Source organism: Brugia malayi (assembly GCF_000002995.4).
Source record: "Brugia malayi strain FR3 genome assembly, contig: Bm_v4_ChrX_scaffold_001, whole genome shotgun sequence".
In the NCBI taxonomy this organism is placed as follows: domain Eukaryota; kingdom Metazoa; phylum Nematoda; class Chromadorea; order Rhabditida; family Onchocercidae; genus Brugia; species Brugia malayi.
The window spans coordinates 1,185,641-1,206,544 of NW_025062479.1; the positions used below are offsets into that span (position 1 = coordinate 1,185,641).

The window sequence follows — 20,904 nt, forward strand, 5'->3', positions numbered from 1 at the left end:
CTTTCTCTCTCTCTCTTTTTTTTTCTCTCCTTTTCTTTTTAATTATAAAATCATGGTTTTAAAATTAATGATAAATAAGAAGCTTTGATATTAACATTCTGCTTCTGAAATAAATAAGAAAAAAAGAATATCATGTAATTTTTTTTCTCTACTTTTATCATATCATTAAGCGTAAGTCATATGAAACATGTAAATAATTTAATCAAAATAATCAAATATTGTAAAATCTTTGAAATAAAAAACAAAAGAAAGGAAAAAGGAAAAAAAGACCAACCATTTCGTAAGATATTAGTGTGCAAACAACGAAATATATTATACGTATTTCTCTAATTTAATGAAAATTTCGAGAAGACTTTTAAAAAAATGATATTTCTCTGATATTTGATAGTCTGCTTTGCTATAAAAAAAAAAAAAAAAAAGAAAATGTTTTTCGATTTGCAAATAAAGTATGTCATTCTGTTTCTTTTCAAAATACAATTATTTCAATTACTTTTTCTTTGTTTTACTTTTACTTACAACAAATTTGTGTCAAAAATATTTAGTGATGAAAAAAAAAAAAAAAAAAAAAAGCAAAAATTCTAACATTTAGTAAGATATTACTTTTTTATTTGTGACAGCAAAAAAAAAACAAGAAAAAAAAAATGATTTAATAGAAAAAATTGTATTATCATTGAATGCTATTATGAATTTTACTTTTTCTCACTTTATTTGGCTCTTTTTTTGTTGTTGTTGCTTGAATAGATCATACATTGAATGTGTAAACGAAAAGATTATTTCATCAGTGTAAACAATTCAATAATTATAAATTATCAACTTATATTTATACAAATTACTTTGACATCAATGCAATGTTTACTTTATCAATTCATTGCTATAACAAATGTTGAATTCCTATCATTATCACTGACGAATGTAATAAGTAAAATTTGTTGTAAATAAGTTTTTTTTTTTTTTTAAAATTAGTAATAAAAGATTAGATGAAGAAAAAAGAATGTGGTATGCTACAATAATTTATCTAAGTTAAATTTATCAATTTCAAACTTTTGAAAGTGTTAATCTTATCTGTCCATTTCACTAACAATTATATTTCTTTTTTTTTTTTTGCCTTTTTCCATCACTTTCCTGCTCTACCTTAATTTTTTTTAATTTTCAAAGCAATTTTTCAATTTCCTTTTTCTTGAAATCAGCGTCTGGTTTACATTTGATACTGATCATCCCTCAACTATAGCCAGCAGCTGTGCTTATTGAAAAGAAAAAAATTGCTATCACACTTTTCTTATTGTTTGTTCCTCTTAAAGAGCTTCTTGAAAAAAAAAAAAAAAAATGATCCTTAAAATTATAAGTTTCAAGCACTTTAAGACAACGGAAATTTAGAAAAATAACTTACAAATTATGTGAAATAATCTCTATCATTAAGATTAGCATAGCAAATAGACTGATTAAGAGTTATATTCGAAATATTATTAATTTAAGAAAATATTGAAATATTGATTAACACTTCAAAAAAAATTGTTAGATATTTTAACAAGTTATTGCAAAAATATCACAATTTGAAACATAAATTTAACAAAACAAAATGGAAAAATAAAAGACAGAAATAAGAATGTACATTAGCTAAGAATGTTTATTTACCAATATCCATCTAATACTTTTCAATAGCTATCGTTAGAATTTTTGAAAAAAAAAAAACTTTCCTTAGTGTTGACAAAAGCGCCTAAATGCAATCACAATATTTAGGATTACTGTTCAATTCGACAAATTAGAGACTTAAACGAATGGTATGTATGTGTGTATGTATTCCGGCTAAATTGAAAATTGGAAAGCCTAACATACTTTTACTTGCTCATCAGTAAACTATTCTTTTTCTCTATTGTCAATGATTTCACTTCATCCTTCTGTCCATTTAAATTATAAAATTCCATATTGTGCTCTCAGTATCAAAGTATAAAATAAAAAAATGAAAAAAAAACTAATTTAAATTTTTCATATTTTGTTGTGTTACAAGTTTTATACTTTACAAAAATTTCAATTAAAAGAAATATGCTAACATAAAATGTGGAATAATTTGAAAGTAATACTATCAAAGCCATTCGGATTATTTACAAAAAAAAAAAAAAAAAAAAAAAATAAATATTTATTTTTTTTTTTTTTGTAAAAAAAAATAAATAAATAAAAATAAAAAATAATAAATAAATAAAATGAAATAAAAGTGAAAAATAAATAAAAATTTGGGCAATTAGAATAGATTGTTTGTTCATTCTAATAGACATAGTTTTCAAATAGTGAAAAAAAAAACGAGAGGAAAAGAAAAGAGAAATTAACTCATTGAGATGATAATTGGCCTTAAACAGTTGCATAGTGAATGACATCGTAACGTGAATTTTCTCTGTATTCAGTTCCAAAAATAAAAAATAAAAACAATATCATATACAAATTTAACTTATGTTAGAGAAACTTATATTAAAGTTATATTCAAGAAAGCATTCATTAATTTATCTTTTATTTCCCCAACAACAGTTTCTTATTTCCATGGCAATATGAGTTTGTGTAATAAATTGATGTTTGCAACTTTTCAAGGCTGATTTTAAAAACTCATTCATGTCAATATTTTGACAGCTAAACAAATAATTTCCACTAAAAATACCAATCTTATACAGGTGTAAAAAATATTAAATCTATTTTGGTACAATACTTTATACCTAAAACAAAGAAAAAAAAAGGTTTAAAATTAAAAATCACTATTTTAAATGATGAATTTCTATGTTATACGTTTATTAATTTAATTGCTCACTTATTAAATTATATGTTATGTTGCAATATCATACACAAATTAAATTCGTTTAACTTACGTTAGAGAAATTTATGTTAAGCTTATGAACATTCATTCTACAGCAAATTGAATGCAATGTTGCATTTTATGCTACAATTAAACAAAGCTAATATGATAGGTATGATAATAATGATAACAAACAATAGTGATAATTTTTATCAGATTTCTGAAATTTGATAATAATCCCAATTGTGAAAAATTTTTGGTCAATAAAATAATCAATCATACATATAATTTCAAATAAAATAACGTGAAATAATGTATAACATAAATGTTATAGGTTACAGATCTGATGATGAATTTTTGAATTTATCAGTTTAATTAAAATAGTAAATACTGATTTTATATATGTAAGTTTCAGTATTTCAGTTTCTCTTTTAATTTATAAATTAATTTGGTATGAAAATGAAAAAATATATATATATATATAAGAGTAAAGCAATTATTGCAAAGTTAAAAAAAATTCGATATTATTGTGCTAACATGTGAAGTATGCAAAATTGTGATATTATTTTTAAACAAATTTATAATGAATTAATTGAATAATATAGTAAATGAAATAAAATAAACGAATAGTAATCATTACAGAATACGTTTATATGTCCACGTTCAGATCTAATAAGCGTAAGAATGTTTCTTTGTTATTTTTTTCCTTTTTTTTAATTTACAAGTTGATTTGGTACAGAAATCAAAAAATGTCAATAAATCGATTATTGTAAAATTACAAAACTTTTGATTTTATTGTATCAATGTGCAAAGAGTAAGAAAAATTCTGCTATCAATTTTAAGCAAATTTATGATGAATTAATTAAATAATAGAAAACAAATAAAGTGACATGAAAAAAAAAAAAAAAAAAAAAAAGGTAAATGCAAAAAAGAGTAATGTAATTAGCAAGTATCCAATAAAAATATTGAACTAATATTGGTATCAATGAAAAAACAGTGATGACCAGTATAGATTTTACCTGTAATTTACTCACTGATTCTTTGATCATTCATTTCGCTCAGGTATCGTCACAAAGTAATGAGGAAGAGATGTTAACTAATGTAGCATAGGAAACATTGAAAGATGTGAATTAACATTAGAGCAATTTAAACTTTAAAAAAAAAAGTGCAGAAAAAAAAAGGTATGAAAACAAATTGAAAAAAAATGATAATAAAATACTGCCAAGAGCAATTGTTGAGAATTTTTTTAATCTACTTCCTAACTTCTTCTGCAACTTGTCTGAACATTCTTATTTCATACTAAACATCATTTATCAATTTGATCTTTTCATATCAGTTAAATTTCATGACAATAATTATGAAAATTATATTTTCATATAAAATTGATATAATGTTATTTTAATTGATTTCATTTTTATCTTCAAATTTAAGACAAAAAAAAAAATTTTTTTCATTCATTTCACATCTTTTCCTACCATTTTTCTTTTCCCTTCTTTGCTCATATATTTCAAACTTTTAAAAAAAAAAAACAAAAAAAAGAAAAAAAATTTAGAAAAAGCAAAAAAAAAAAGGATAATATTTAAAAAATTTCAAAGTTAATTTAATTTTACTTTTTCAGAACTATTGTATATTTTTAAATAATACAAATGCAGTAATATTATTCTTAACATTTCGAGAGTGAAGGAAAAAGGAAACAGACCGTATCGAGAAAAGAATTATATTATATAGTTGATGATAACATAATGCTAGCTAATATTAGCATTCAAAAAAGCATTTATATCAAATCATTTGTTACATTTTTATAATTATCATTTCTACACATCGAGCAATCACATTTAATCGTACAGAATGATCGATTTGCATTCATTTGCTATTATTTATCAAATAAAATGAAGAATTTTACTTACCCATGTAATATAATATAATGATAATGTATTTTATATAATTTACATCATATAGATATTGTAATAATTTCTAAAATTATATTCTTATTTCAAATAACTTATATCATTTTCCACTCGAAAAAAAATATATATATATATATATATATATATATATGAGACAAAAATGAGTTGCCAGGAATTAATTAATTACAACTAAGTAAACTTATTATAATAAATGACTTAAAGATTACGAAAAAATTGAAGTCGTAAGATTTAGAACATCAAAAATCACAATGCGTCACAGATGGCTTATCTGATGGAAAAGATTTTTCTTCAGTGTTGATATGATAATATCAAAGTACATTAACAATTGATCCAATCGACTTCTTCCTTTTCCTCCTTTACTATCATCCAATATATTAAAGATTTTTGATAAATTAACGTTGAACTATTCTTGACTTTTTTTTTCTCTTTAAAATTTTTCATTTCCTCTATCATTCTTTTTCCTCATCTGTCTTTTTTTTTTTTCTTTCTTGTTGCTAAAAAAGGTTTTTAATGAACAAAAAAAAAAAAACAAAAGAAGACTCCTGAATTTATTACTTAAAAGTAATAGTTTTACAAAATTGATTTGACATCTGCACAGATTATTTACTATTTTTTGTTTTCTTTTTTTACTTTTTAACTTTACCAATAATAGATTATTTATTTAGGCTTTTTACATAGCATATCGTATTGATAATTCGTTTTCGTTCATTTTCCCTTCCCAAAGAAAAAAACAAAAAAAGCAAAAAAGAAGAAAAAAAATGGAATTACATTACTCAGCCGTTTATCAATTTCATTTAATGTAAGCATTTGACAAAAATTTTTTAATATAAACAAACATTTGAAGACAAAAAGAAACAATATATTTTGTTATTTATCTAATTCATTTAATATATATCACATTGATCTTTTTAATATATTATCATTATGCTTTTTTTTTTCTTTTAGAAATAAATTTTATTAAAAATATTTGTTCTTTTTTTTCCTTCACAAAAACAAAAAAGAGAGAGAGAAATTATCAAAATGAAATGATTATAGATGGATAGAGTGATAAGATGCATTAATTAATTATTTTTACTTCAGTGATATTAATGTTTTCATTTAATGACTTAACACCAATTGTTATGAAAAATGATAATTGTAAACATAAAGTACACTTCGTTCCCTTCTTTTTAATTTTTCCATTTGAAAAAAAAAAAAAAATAAATAAATAAATAAAATGAATAAATTGTTTTATTTTTCATTTCTTTGTTGGTATTGCTAAATAATAACTGAATTGAAAATGGAATCAAATTGCACACTTTTAAATGCAAAATTTGTTGATTACTTTAACAATTTTGATTTAATATCAATGATTTACACACATTTATATTTTCAAAATTGCAATTATAATTGCCATTCAATAATTATTGAAATGATTAATGCTTTTATTTTTGCTATTATAATTTTGACAATAGTTCCAATAAATGCATGAATGGAAAAAATTTTTCAAGCATTTATTTTATAATAAAAGAAATACAATAAAGAAAACCAAACTTATAATTCTATCTAAAAAATAAAAATATCTTTTTTTTTTTAAAAAAAAAAATTTTTTTCAATGAGTATTAAATAAGATTAATCATATAGAATTATTTAATAAATTATTGTTTCACTTTTAAGATAGTTAGGCAATTATTTGAATACGACAAAAACTTTTTACTATTTTACTAAAAGTTAAATAGCTAAGAAAAAATAACAAAATTTGATCAGTGGTTAGGAGAAAAATCATCTCATAATTTTTTGATATTTTAAAGCAAATTTATCATATTTTTGAAAATGAAAGAAAAAAAAGAATGGAGCATTTTTTTTTTTTGTTTTTTGAAAAAAAAAAAAAATGTTAAAAAACAAACTTAGATGATTCAATATGACTCATAGTATTTGTTTTTTTAATTGATTCTAATGAAATTAATGCAATGAATAATGAAAGGAAGAAACAAAATAAATAAAAATTTTCTAATTATGAGATTTAGCTCTTTTTTTTTACAATTATTATGAGATTTAGCTATTTTTTTAAAATTAACTAGCTCACTAAAACATCTTTTCCATTATAAATTCATTAAATTTTATTGCAGCAATTTAAAATGAATGATTTACTTAGAAAGAGAAAAACAACAAACAAAAAAAAAATTTAACCTAAAAGTTGATGATCGAAGTTCATCCTTTCGTATGTTTTATTTCTTAAATGAAAAATGGTTCCTTCAGTAAAAAAAAGAAGAAAGAAAAAAGAAAAAAGAATTGCGCTGTAAAAATTGTTTCAAAAAAAGCAGAAATTGACTTCACAATCTTCAAGTTCATTTATTACACTTTTTTTAGCATTTTTTTTTTCAAAAAAAAAAACACAAAAATAATTTAGACATACGGAATTTTAACGAAATTATCAATTTTTATTCTACATGCAGTTAGCACCGCTTTTGTAGATTGACGAATTTTTGATCGAGAAGATTTGCCGATTTAACGAAAATTAGTCATTGCTTCAAAGAAAAATTTTAAAAATGTATTTAGATTGGAAATAATTTATCTCTAATTTAGTTCTCAATACTAAAGTTTACTTAGTTATTGAGAAATACTGATAGCTGCTTTTCAGTAATTAATTAGTCATAATTCATTGGAACAAAATATTTTCGGATAAATTTATGGGATAATCAATAACTTTAAATTTTCGGCAGATTTCTCTAAAAGCTTATAATACTCAAGAAAAAAAAAAGACATTTTAATTAATTTAATAAGTTGCATAATTACTTTAGCTGGATTATATTTTCAATATTTCAATTTCACATTTCATTGTTCTTTTTTCATCTCTGAGCAAAATATAATAACTTTTAGAGGAATTGATAATATATGAAATTTTTCAACAAAAGAAGAATCGATAACATTATTAAAATTCATGCCATCTATTGCCCAACAATTTATTCTTTCTAAAATTTGGAAGCATTTAGATTTATAAAATTTGTTGAGAAATGCATTGCAGTCTTTGTTGTTGGTGTATTTAAGAAGTGTTGTGCATAATTTATTTATAATATAAATGCAAATGATGAATAATAATTTAAACATCAATTTAAATTATATATTATTTACAAGTTATTTGATAAAAGAAAAATTAAAATATCTCAATTCTACTGCACTGTACATAAATTTGATTTAGTTGGACAATGCATTGAAGAATTAGAGGTTTTACTGGTTACCGATTTTGAAAATGATGGTTTTGATGTAGATGTTACAGCTACTGATGAATTTGGTACCAAACTTTTACTAGTTTTCAAAATTGAATGCAATGGTGCCGATGATTCCTTTCCATCTGTTTGTATTACTGATTTATGATAATCAGTTGCTTTTGATAATGTTCGATTTCTCCTTTCCATTGCTGTTGATAATCGAGATGAATTTTTATCATTATTTTTGCTACCTTAAATATACAATAAAATTTATTAATTTCTATTTTCTCAGTTAAATAATTCAATAATCATTTAAAAATATTTCATATTATTCAACTTTCTCTTTTTTAAGTATTACAGAAAACAAAAAAGAAAAAAAAATTAAATTTTTGAATTCTAACCAAATGAAATGCTTGGTTTCGATTTTCTGTGAGTATAATCGTTTGATTTTCTATTCATACCCGAACCAATAAGTTCACTTGCTGGAATATTATGAAGACAAAGAATTGGTAATTGAGAGCAATTGGTAAGTTGCAGTAGGATACGATGACAATCCATAGAAGATGCCTTAAATTTTTATGAATTATATTTTATAGCAAGTTTGCTCAATTTCCAACGAATAATTCGAATTTAAATCATCTATTGGTAAATATTAATTCAAATTTCATTCGTTAATTTTGAGCCATTAATACATACAAGCTTTTTAGCAGTACTGTGAGCATTGAAGCTTGAAAGTAGTGTTCCATCTTTTACACTATATGCTTCTATCCAACCAGTTGAATTTGCTAAAATATTCGCATTATGATCTAAATCGATGAATTGAAATTATATTACAAAATTGAAATAAAATTAAATTTATAAATATATGTATGTATTATTACTGCAAATAATTATAATCAATAATTATAATCGTGATATAAATGTAGTAGATTATATTATCAAAAGTTGCATTTTGATCTTCATTTTGATTTGATAAAAATTTCAATCAATCGACCGTTTTTTTTTTTTAAATAATTACTTATGAAAGTAACCTGAAAGAATAACAGTTGCATCAGCATTGATAGCTAATGCTGTTACAGGTGATTCCGTTTTCAATGAAATAAGAGCATTTCCAGTTGATGTTGCCCAAATAATTATCTGCGAATCTTTTGCACCACTAATAATTATATTTTCATCATCTGCGACAACACAACACATAACTGTCTCTTCATGTCCAACAAGTACCTGTAAAATTAATTGAAATTTTAGATGTCTGAAGAATTGACATAAATGCAATTTATTGCTGCATTAGATGACCTTTTGGTTGCATTCGTTTTTTTTTTTTTTTTTTCAATTTTAAATTTCTGAGAAAAAATGAACCCAGCTTTATCAATGATATAATTAAACTATTGCTTTATATTAACTAGTTTTTTTTTTTTTTTTTTGTTTCTTGTTCATTGTGTAAGTAAGTATTTATTGAATAGATTATAAATAATAGCAACAAAATTAATAACAAAGTTTGCTTCCTAGAAGTAAAGTATCTTTTGCTTAATTATACCGTATTTCTTTGTTTCTTTTCTCTTTCGTTTCATGTAGAGGATAAATATTTTATCAGTAAAAATGTACAATTATCATTACCTGCATAAGAAGGCCAGTGTTTATTTGCCAAAGTTTCAAAGATAAGTCAGCTGAACCGGTTACAAGCAAAGTACTTTTTGATGAGGTATTCAAGCATGTTATTTCTTCGTTATGACAAATTTCTGCTTTCATTACAACGCTTTCATCCTCAATTGACCATATTCTTAATCTGATAAAAAAAAAAGAAAAAAACTTTACTCTTTCTAGAGTTTAAAATTAAGGTTTAAGTTTTTTTTTTTTTTTTTTTTTTTGTTCAAAACTCCTCATGTATTTGTTTTAAAATTTTTTGAAAGTTTGCACTTTCAATTGATTCATTTGATAAAAGAGTTATTTGTTTAAATTAAGCAAAATATCATGCATTCATATTCTCAACAATCACAAATAATACATCACTTTGTCCTTTTTTTTTTTTTCTGCTCTAAACTTTCACTGTTTATTGATTTATTACAAAAGCATATAAAATAAGAAGAAATAAAGTTTGAAATAAATTTTGTTTCTTTGCTAACATTAAAAAGAAATAGCAATTAAATTTAATAAAAAAGAAAGTAAAGAGAATAATTACTCTTTTTTACTGTCTGGAAGATATCCGATTAGATAGGTACTATTTGGTAGCAGGAAAACTGGTGATTGAATACCGGTGAATGCAAGAATCCTATCCGCTTGAAATGTTTCATCAGTGCCAAATAAATTCCATATGAGTACAATATTAGACCGATCAACAGATAATATTCGATATCCATCAGATAAACAAAATATTGATTCGATAGCTTTGCTATGATGCTACAAAAATAGCAAAATAAAGATTTTCTTCCATTCAAGTTATAATTTAATTTTATTTTAAAATAATTTTACATTCTCAATTTAAAATTTAGTCTAGCTCATGAACTATTCATGAATTCAAAAAACTTTTACTTTTTTTCTAAATTAAATTTTAAAATTGTAATGAAAGAAAAAAATTGCAACATTATGGATATGCTAAAATAATACATTTATGAATAAAAACCATACAGTAATGATTCGTCTTAATTTTCCATTGCTTGAATTCCAAATATTAATTTGACCTTCAGCATCACCACTTAGCAAGAAAATGGAATTAATAGAAAATTTTACACGAAGTGCTGGTACAGATCGCTTTTGAATCATCTAGAAAACAATCTTCTTTTTTTTCATTCCTCTTTCTTTCAGATTTAAATTTTGAATAAAATTTATGAAAAAAATGGAAAAATTTTTTAGCTAAATTTACTAGTCTACTATTTGGCATATAATTCTCTATGTTATTTAAATTTCATTAAATCCTAAGATTGTATTTTGACAAATTAATTCGAGAAACGAACTGTACAAACGCATTGACATATTTCTAAATCCCACAATGCCACAGTACCATCAGTTGTTGTACAAGCAGCACTTTTCTCATCTGGTGATATACACATATCGGTTACAATTCCTGCAAGATTATAGTAAATCAGAAAAAAAGTTTGATCCTTTTTTATTAACTAATTATTTCAAATTAGCGGTTAATTATTTGTTTGCATTAATGATAATTGGATAAATGAGCTCATTGGAGGAAAAAGAAAAAATATTTGTGATAAAAAAATTTACAATAATTTTATTTTTATCAATTACTTTTTTCATGATTGGCATTTATTTCATGGTGTTGATGCTGAATGTTCCAAATACTAATGCGATTACCACATGCTGATAGCAAGAAATAATTATCATTTGTAATCTAAAAAATTTTGTAAAATTTTGACGAAAAATTGAGATTTAAAATTCATTTCTGCAAATTAAATTATTCCACCAATATTTTGATATTGCAAAATATACAATTAATTCCATTAATATCTAAAATGAATTAAAAATGATACTTTTAGCGATGTAACCGGTTGCCTATTGATGCAATTCAGGATATCCAACAATTTCCCGTTATGTATATCAAAAACATAAATTTTTGCAAATGTTGCAACAAAAAGTTGACAATCATCATATGCTGCAACCATTGAGACAACTTTTCCATCATGACCGGATAATTCATGTAATTCCTGACCGGATACTGTCCCGAATACCTTTAGCGTTTCATCTTCACATGCAACTACCACAAAAGCATCGTTACTAAAAACAAAAAAAAAAAAAAAAAACAAAAAACAAAAAACAAAGAAATAAAAGGTTTTAATTTAACCTAAAAATCACAATTAAATAATAAGCAAACTGATATTATTTCATTAAAATTATATAAGATTAAGATGAATTTCTTAAATTTGAAAATTTGTTATATTTATTCAAGAGAAAAAAAAAAAAAAAAAGGAAAAAGAAATGATATTAAAGAAGTATAAAAATTTTACCTAGTCATTGTGATGCATGATACTGGTGCCATAAGCCCAGCTAACCGAACGGCCAATTCACCGGTCGATAAATTCCAAACTATGACGACAAATTCGCCAGATCCTAAAATTAATAATCATTACTGATATATATAATTCATTAACGATTTATATTTAAATGAATTGCAACATACCGGTAACCAAGAATTCATCATTTGATGCAAGCGCTAATGAAACAACAGTTCCTGTATGATCTTTGAAAGAATGCACAACTTCCCAATTTTCCACCGAGATTACCTGAAATATTTTTGTTTTAAGATGTTATAATCAAATATTTGATATTTTAAATTCAATTTTACAGTCTTATAGTATTTGAATGATTATCAAGTAAATAAAAAAGTTCTTACATTAGCACATGAATCGGTACCACCAGTGATAACATATTTGCAATCAGAAGTTATCAATGAGCAAATCACTCGACCTCTGTGTGGTTTCATTATATGTACTGCTTTGTCCTGTAATCAATCATCACCTGATTTTATTTGAAATTACTGCTTGTATTAATTCAAAATTAAAAAGAAAAACTTTGTATGGAATAAATTTACTAATAAAAGTATTAGCTATATATATAAAAAAAAAAAAACAACAAAAAAAAACCGTTACTATTTCTAGTAAATTATTTACAATTATTATTCTAAAAAGTAATAATAGTATGTCGTTTTTTTTCACAAAAAAAAAAGAAAAAAACTGGAAAGAATAATTAACTAATTTGTTAATTATTTGCTAATTATTAATAATACCTTTGAGAAATCCCATATTCTAACAGTACAATCCGTTGATGTTGTTGCAAAAAATGATCCATCAGGACTAATAGATATTGACGTAACACGTCTTTCATGACCTGAAATAATAATTTCAGACTACTTTTTCTTTTTTTCTTTCACTAATTTCACCACTTTTTCTTTTCATAATCTAAAATGTTTACAAAAAAAAGTATTTTTTTTTCTAATTTTTTTTTTTTTTTTGCTAACTTAAAATATATCAAAACTAATTTAGAAAGAAACACTTTTCACTATTCGATATGTAATAATTATTTAATTAAAAATAAAAAATTAACTGGAAAAAAAAAGATAAAAAAAGAACAATATTATGTATTATTTTTGAAGCAATCATTTTGTTGCAGTATTTGAAAAAGAAAAAAGAAAATCATTTACCTATGTTTAATTTTAGACATATTTAATAAAATTCAAAATCATCAATAAACCTTTAAATGTACGAATCAATAACTGCGATGTTATATGATACATATATACTAAACCAATTGATGATTCATTTCCAGCAATGAGTAAATGTTGATGATTGTATGTTGGTTGTAGGATCGTATATGATGGACGCCATTCTGGTAGTGTAAATGATAAAATCTAAACAATTATGATAAAAAAAAAACAAAACTGATTATTTGATATTTATTAAATTTCATAATTAACATACCCGTTCTACTTTTTTTGGTGGTATCCAACAAGTTAAAGGTACCAATAAAGGTTGATCATGATACCTATCAACCCATGACATCGCCTGTTCAACCATTATATTCAAAAATTGACTATTTGTTTCTGAAAAAAAAAAATAAAAAAGAGGAAAAATAAAATAAATAATCATATTTTATTATTCATTTAGTTATTCAATTTAATAAACAAAGATTTAGTTTAATAATTTTAATTATTTCTCAATCAATTTTTTTTTTTTTTTTTGTGTTTTCTTTCATAATAAATACTTTTAATCACAATAATAAAAGTTAAAAATTAAGTTGTAAATTTTTTCGTAGAAGTTTTTTGAGAGCTAACTGCTTGTATATTGTAATCTGTTGATCAATTCCGCAGCTAATTGATTATGATCACGAATAATTGTATTTAAGGAAGGAAATATAACTTGTTGAAATAGCACCTAAATGAAATATATGAATTTAAATAATTAAAAGAATTAGTTTTCTCACTTTTTTTTTTTTTTGTAAATGCCAAATTTAGTTAATAAATGTGACTAAATGTAATAAAGTTAAAAATTTGCAGTAATTGAAAGAAAAAATTAATAAAAAAGAAATTAATGCTACAGAAGAATAACTGATAAGATTATTTGGCGGACAATATTTTGTTATCATTATTGAATCCTATTTGAGGCTTATAAATTAAACATAAGTTTACAATAACCTCTTCTTTTTTTTTTGCTCTCTCTCGCTTACTTTTTTACTTCCTTTATCATGAATGCTTTTCTCCTTAGGTTCAATTCATTTTTTTGTTTTTATGATTGTCCATCTGTATGATTATTAGGTCAATTAACAATTCAAATTATAGAATAAATATTATTTCTCTTTTTTTTCTTTTGTCTCACTCTCTGTTTATTCCTAATTCGAAATAATTTAATGAATTGTTTAAAATACTTTAAAATAGATATTAATGAGAAAATAATATAATTTATTAAAAAGCAATTGGATTATAAAATAAAAAATGCCAATAATTTCTTAACAATTTAATGCAATACTTGCAAGTTATACCTGTATGTCATGGTGCAATACTTGCATGCAGCATTCTTCATAAATGCTTAGCAATAGAAAAATTCCACATGCACTAATGCATGCTTCAATATATTCGAAATGACAAAGTGCAAACCTTTTCAAATCATCCATATTACCTAATTAAATTTTGACATTTTTTATTAATTCTTGTTTAACAAAAATTTGAAAATATTTGTCAATGAGTAAAATATTATCGTTTTCAATTAAATTTTGAAAAAAAAAATTTTTTTTTTCAACTTCTAGATAATTTCAAGAAGAGAGAAAGAAACAATTAGAAAAGCTCTATTTTCAAGGATTATTTAATCTTTTGAAAAAAACAAAAAAATTAAAATAATTTACCGGTATGTAATAAATGATACCATAGGTTGCGTACTTTCCGTATGTTTACCGTACCGTCATCCTGTTTCAGTGGTCGTGGAAATGTTGGAATTTCATTTGGTGAAGGTAATAGTGAACAAATTGAATGAGTATTATTAACATCAGCAAATAAATGGGCAATTAATCCGTGAGCTTTTATCAGTTCACTCTAAAGTAATAGGATAACAAAGTTTTTTGTTTAAGCATATTTATCACAATTTGATTTTTAATCTATAACATTCAAAAAATGAATTAAAAATAAATTAACAAATGAAAAAGTTATCTTAGCTGCTAACGATATTAAATGGAAAATTCATTAGTAAACAAACAAGTAAGCAAACAAACAAATCTTCCTTCTTTTTAAAGCAAGAAAGTTTCTGGAATGTTCAGATTTTTTTTTTTTTTTTTTTAGCCATTAAAATTCATTGTATCATTTTATGCTATGTTAAAATAGACCTGATTAGTTAAATAACGACGACGAGCAATATTTATAATAAATAAATGACTCCATTTGTAAACAAGACGATTTCCACATATAAATTCAACAATAAAACATCCTAAATTTTACTTTTCAAAAGACAAAAAAAGTTATACAGTATGAAATCTTAACAAGCAAAGAAAAAATTGATGATAAATATGTAAGAATGTATCGAAAACTTTAAGTCTTAATTGTTAAGGATTATAAGTAACAACTGATCAGACAAACAAAATGGATGAGAAAAATAATCAAACAAATATTTGTAAACCGAGTTTATCAATAACTGAATGAAGAATTAGTGATAATGATGAATTTGCGGTGATTTCACTGTCCAATTCACCGCTCATTGTTAATGCATCCAAAATTTCCAACGTAGTAAGCCCGTATGGTGTAACAGTTAAAAGTTGCGCAAATGTTCGTACAAATAAAACACCATTGTAATTTTCAGTATGACAAAAATATTCATCGATGTCACCAACAAATGGACGATTAATTCCATCAGTAATTTGTTTTAGTAATAATTGAGCAATTATAATATTGTTGTTATTAGCTTCTACCTAAAAAAGAAAGAAAAAAAAATTAATGTGACGCATAAATTTCATTTAATGCTTAGTTAATTATATAACAAATTTAATTTGAAAAGTTGAAATAGCATTTTAAAAAAATTAAATCACCCAAATTAAACCAAAAAAAAAAAAAAGATGAAAAAATGGCGTACAATATTTTGTATTTCATCCATTTGTCGTTTATTTAATGTATTATCATCAATATTTAATTTGATATACTGCATGATGTCATCAGTGGTAAAATCCGGTAATTCATACAGGATAGGTTGTTGATGCATAAATGGTATTGTTTGAGGTTGATCTGTTGTACATATTAAAACAAGATTGGATAAACATTTCCGGAATTGTTGATCTAAATTACTCATCACTCGTCCATATTTAATCAAATTAACATCATCGATTAGTACAAATACCGGCCGATTTAGCTTTTCCAGCAATGACTTGAAAATGGCAAGTGTTGATGATAAATGAAATGATCTTATCAATAATTCCGTATCTTGACCCATTAGAGCACATAATGTCATGCATATGTTATGCCATAATTCATGAGCATATTCTGATGAAGATGTTAAATTAATAAACCTAAAAATTTTAATGATAAAATATTAAGTGCTAAAAAAAGAAAATACAAAAAAAGATTTTTGAAACAAATTTAACTAATTTCAAATTTTACATATCAAAATTGATATGTATTGCTTAAAATTATAGCAGGAAAAAATGTTTATTAAAAAATTCAACTGCAAACTATAATTTAAACTAAATAATGTTACATCATGTTTTATGAAAAAAAGAAAAAAGAATTCACACCTAATAATAGCATAACGATTTCTTTTAATTAATACTTCATATAATTGGCATAGAAGAGCTGTCTTTCCAGAAATTTGATTTCCTAAAATATGAAAGTATCCTTTGCTTTTATTGATGAAGATATCAAACATTTTATCAATATTTTCTCGTGCTATCCATTTCTTTGGTAATTGTCGTTCAGCAAATGCCAAATGTACATCATTTTCAGCTTTTGCTATAAAATATTCATCATTCGATGGCATTGGTGGCATACTTAATGAGGAAATGAAATTTTGCAAATGATTTGTTATCTGAAAAGAAAACAAAAAAATTAAAAATGTACAAAAATTTTATCAAGTTTTATAAAAAAAAAATTCTTATTAAATTATTCAATCTTTCCGTCTTTTTTTTTTCTTAAATACAATTAATTTTATCATACTATACTAATCTATTTTCAAAACTTCTTTTTTTCTTTTTTGTTTCAATATTTTTTAATTTTGTGAGCTACTCAAGTTTATATTGATTTTTTTTCTCGTTTTTTTAGTCAGAAATGAAAAAAAAAAAAAAAAAAAAAAGTGTAACCTCTGTTATGAACCATTTAATATAATTATCATTCTTTTGTGATTTATTTTCTTTGCTTTCATTTGATTCCATATTTAGCGAAATTATGGATGCTTCACTTAATAAAACTGTTTTTTTCAATGCTTCAATCTTTTCATGTCTTTTTGCAAAATCATTCTGTTTCGTGGCATCACTGTTCGTTGATTGTATATCAGCTATAAAACATTTTAAAAAAATATTTTAATTTTTAATAAATTGTTAAAGAAAGTCTTTTTTTTTTCCTAAAAATTATTAATTAATTATAACCTGTTGTATTTCGTAAACAAAATAAAACTTTGTTTGGTTGAATTAATGCTATTTGAGTAATTTGTTCAGCAGCAGATGGGAAAAGATTTTTTGATACTTCCGATTTTTCTTGCTCATTGTTATCATCTTGTGATATCTGAAAACAAAAAAAAAAAAGCAATTTTATTTACTGATTTCATCTTTTTCATAAAAAAAAAAAAATCAATCAATTAATTATTCACTTGATAGCGATAAACAATTGCTATTTCTATTACTTTCGTTTCCTTTTTTTTTTCTTTTAATTTAGAAAGTTTTCAAACAGATGTTTGAAAATGAATTAAACAAAAATGAGGAAAAAAAATAAAGAAAAATTAAAAAAAAAAACCATCTCAGCAGCTTGTTGTAAAATAGATGCGAGCTTATTTCGATCAGATAAATTAATGGGCTCATCCAGAAGTTTATAATCTGTTGATTCCATTTCTTCACATTGTTTGTAATACCGATAAAATAATTCAATTTCTAGAAAAAGAACTGTCTATTACTTTTTCTTTTTTGTTCAATTTAAGCTATAATATAAACATTTAAATTATATTATTAGTTTGCAGCAAATCATTCGAATTATCTAAATTTGCATATATGTTTTTTTTTTTTCCATAAATTCAAAATGTATAATTACAAATATTTGAAATTATAAAATTCAAATTGCACCTGAAACATACCATCACTTGTTTCTGAAAATGCTGCTTGAATTATTTGAAATTTTTCGACTGGAATTTTTTTCGGTAAAATGCATTTCCCATATTGATCACCCAGAAAACACTAAAAATCGAAATGATTGAATACATTATTTAAATATTTCAAAAATTTTTAATTCCACATTATAGAGAAAAAAAATTAAAACATTCCTGACACAATTTTTTTTTTTCACATATTTAACATGAAAAATTTTAATACAAACCATAAGATATGATGTACAATTGGAAAAGACATTAAGCATAGCTTCAAATGTTTCAATATCTAAATTATCAGTAATTGGTTCCACAAATTCAACATCAATACCAAGTTGAAACGCATAATGCTGTATATTTATAGCTACATCTTTCACTAATGCTCGATATTCTCGTTCAAATTCTGTTAAAAATAAAAAAAAAGTTTGAAACAAAAAAACAAATTTAAATCATTTAGTATAATTTGAAAAGTTATCAATGCTAATTATTTAGAAACAAAAAAGTTTTAATCGTAAATTTGGTAGCGAATCATTTAATTAAATTATTCATTTATAATAATATAACATTTATTTTGTAATATACATTAATTATTATCAAACAAACATTAATTTCATCCATATAAGTTAACCATTTCTATGATATATTAATAATTGTTAATTTTAATTAAATATCTATAAAAATATTTATGACTTTTGTGATTTAATCTTTTTTTTTTAATTTTTTATATAAATTATGTCAAAATTATACATAAATTATCGGATAAAAAAAAAAAAAAAAAAAGGAATGAAAATTAACAAAATATACCTTTTAAAGAAGGAAAAAAAAATATAATACGAGCTTGTTGTAATGTTTTTGCAGAATGTTTCGATTCTTGTAATTGTTTATCATTATTATCAGTTTCCGGGTGCACATATGTCGCACCTGATTTAGCATTGAGACGAAACATGGAAATTAGTGATAATTACGCCATATAATTCAACTAACCTCGTGACCATAGCAACATTAATATCTGGAAAAGACAAAATAAAAAATGAAAAGAAAAACTGTAACATTTTTTTTTTCGTTCTGAATTTTAATTCGTTTAACTTTTCAATATGTTAAATATATTATGTGGTGTTGAAATGTTAAACAAACAAAAAATTCAATACCATTTTACCCAAAGTTTATTTATTATTAATTAAAAAAAGCTTTAAAAAAAATTTTTGCATAGAAAACATTAGATAAATCATTAATATTTCCTCTTCGCTTATTAATAATTAAATGATTGATAAATTTAAACAATTTTTCTAAATATTCTCATAAATACATTGAATAAATGTAAAATTATTGTGTGAATTAATTTGTTTAATTCATTTGAATTAATACAGAATTATTTATTCATTTCCCTTTTTCAATTATTTATTGAACTTTTTTTTTCTTTTTTTTTTCACCATTTTTCTCAAAAAAATAAAAAATAGAAAAATAAAAAAGAAGGCCGAAGCAAGGCCTTCATAGACAAATTTTATTGTTGTTTTTCTCTTTTTTTTTTCTTTTCTTTTGTTTTTCCTTTTGTTTGTTTTTTTTTTTTTTTTTTTTTTTTTTTTTTTTTTTTTTTGAAAGAAATTGTAAAGACAAAATAGACGAGGCAAACACATAGCATTTTCATCAAATTTAACAAAAGACTAAAATAATTTTCTCTTTTTTTATTCAGAAAACGATTTATTTGAGTGGATAACCAAACAAGCTTAACATTCAACGAAGCATTAAAACTTTATTGGCAGAAAAATTTTTTTTAAATTATGGCTTAATTTTATAACTCAACTGAATAACAGTGACGTGTCATTGTTAAAAGTTGATTAAAAAAAAATTTTTTTTTTTTTTTTAAATATTATACTAATTAGTTGAAATGAAATAAAAAAGACGAGCAATGAATGTAAATATTGTTCATTTAGCTTGGATTCTTAACATATGAAATTAATTTAGTTCCTAAGGTGCAACTTTTTTTTTTTTTATTGCATTAAAACTTTACAAATATATTATTCGTAAATTATTTTGCACTAGCAAGTTTTTGACCAAAAATTAAATTTAAAAATAAAACTTAAGTGAAAAAAAATTAATTCCAGTGGTTATTTTTAATAGCAAAAACAAGGATATTATCAAATAAAAGCTTCATTAATTTTAATTTGAAGTGAAAAAAATTCTGCAAGTTTCTTTAATTCATTATTATCTTGAAATTAAATAACATCGAATATTTTAGCATCAAAATATTTAATCTAAAAACATTTATTTCCGAAATTTAGATAAATAATTGTGTTACTAAGAATACAATTTTTTAATTTCCTTTTTTTTCTTATTTTTTCTTTTAAGACTTCGAAATTCCGATTTCAAATTTGAATAGCTATGAAAAGTTTTGTAACTTTGTTAATTATCAATCCTTATAATTACTGATATTACTATTATCACTATATCATCTATAGCGACTAAAAAAGGGTTATTAATATCACTATAATGATTTCATTCCATGATTTAAATCTCCACTATTTCCTTCTTTAAATTTTTAAACCTTTTAAAAAACATTTTTCAAAAAATTTTTTTTCTCAAAGACCTATGATGATTGCAGCATTAGTTACAGCAAAATTATTCGATCATTTTTGCATCTTTTGATAAATCATTACTGAAATAGCAACCAATTTCATGTATTATGACATAAAATAACTATTAAATTAAATAATTAAATTATAATTTCTAAACTTTTATTCTTTTTTTTT

The 20,904-nt window shown here is 23.1% G+C and overlaps 1 protein-coding gene across 1 annotated transcript; it reads right to left on the bottom strand.

Annotated features, from left to right (window-relative positions):
• Nucleotides 1-7,853: 7,853 nt before the first annotated feature.
• On the bottom strand, nt 7,854-19,103 carry Bma-qui-1 (Uncharacterized protein; the record flags this gene model as incomplete). Its single annotated transcript, XM_043073210.1, has 29 exons — nt 7,854-8,143; nt 8,294-8,459; nt 8,589-8,677; nt 8,924-9,116; nt 9,510-9,678; nt 10,072-10,289; nt 10,518-10,652; nt 10,844-10,953; nt 11,133-11,235; nt 11,375-11,618; nt 11,849-11,951; nt 12,022-12,124; nt 12,235-12,342; nt 12,628-12,728; nt 13,092-13,248; nt 13,319-13,440; nt 13,672-13,771; nt 14,376-14,512; nt 14,736-14,922; nt 15,210-15,310; nt 15,500-15,788; nt 15,950-16,379; nt 16,605-16,894; nt 17,166-17,359; nt 17,451-17,586; nt 17,815-17,948; nt 18,149-18,248; nt 18,388-18,560; nt 18,962-19,103. 29 exons carry the CDS (start codon nt 19,101-19,103, stop codon nt 7,854-7,856), a joined length of 4,824 nt encoding a protein of 1,607 aa, XP_042929144.1.
• Nucleotides 19,104-20,904: the final 1,801 nt, after the last annotated feature.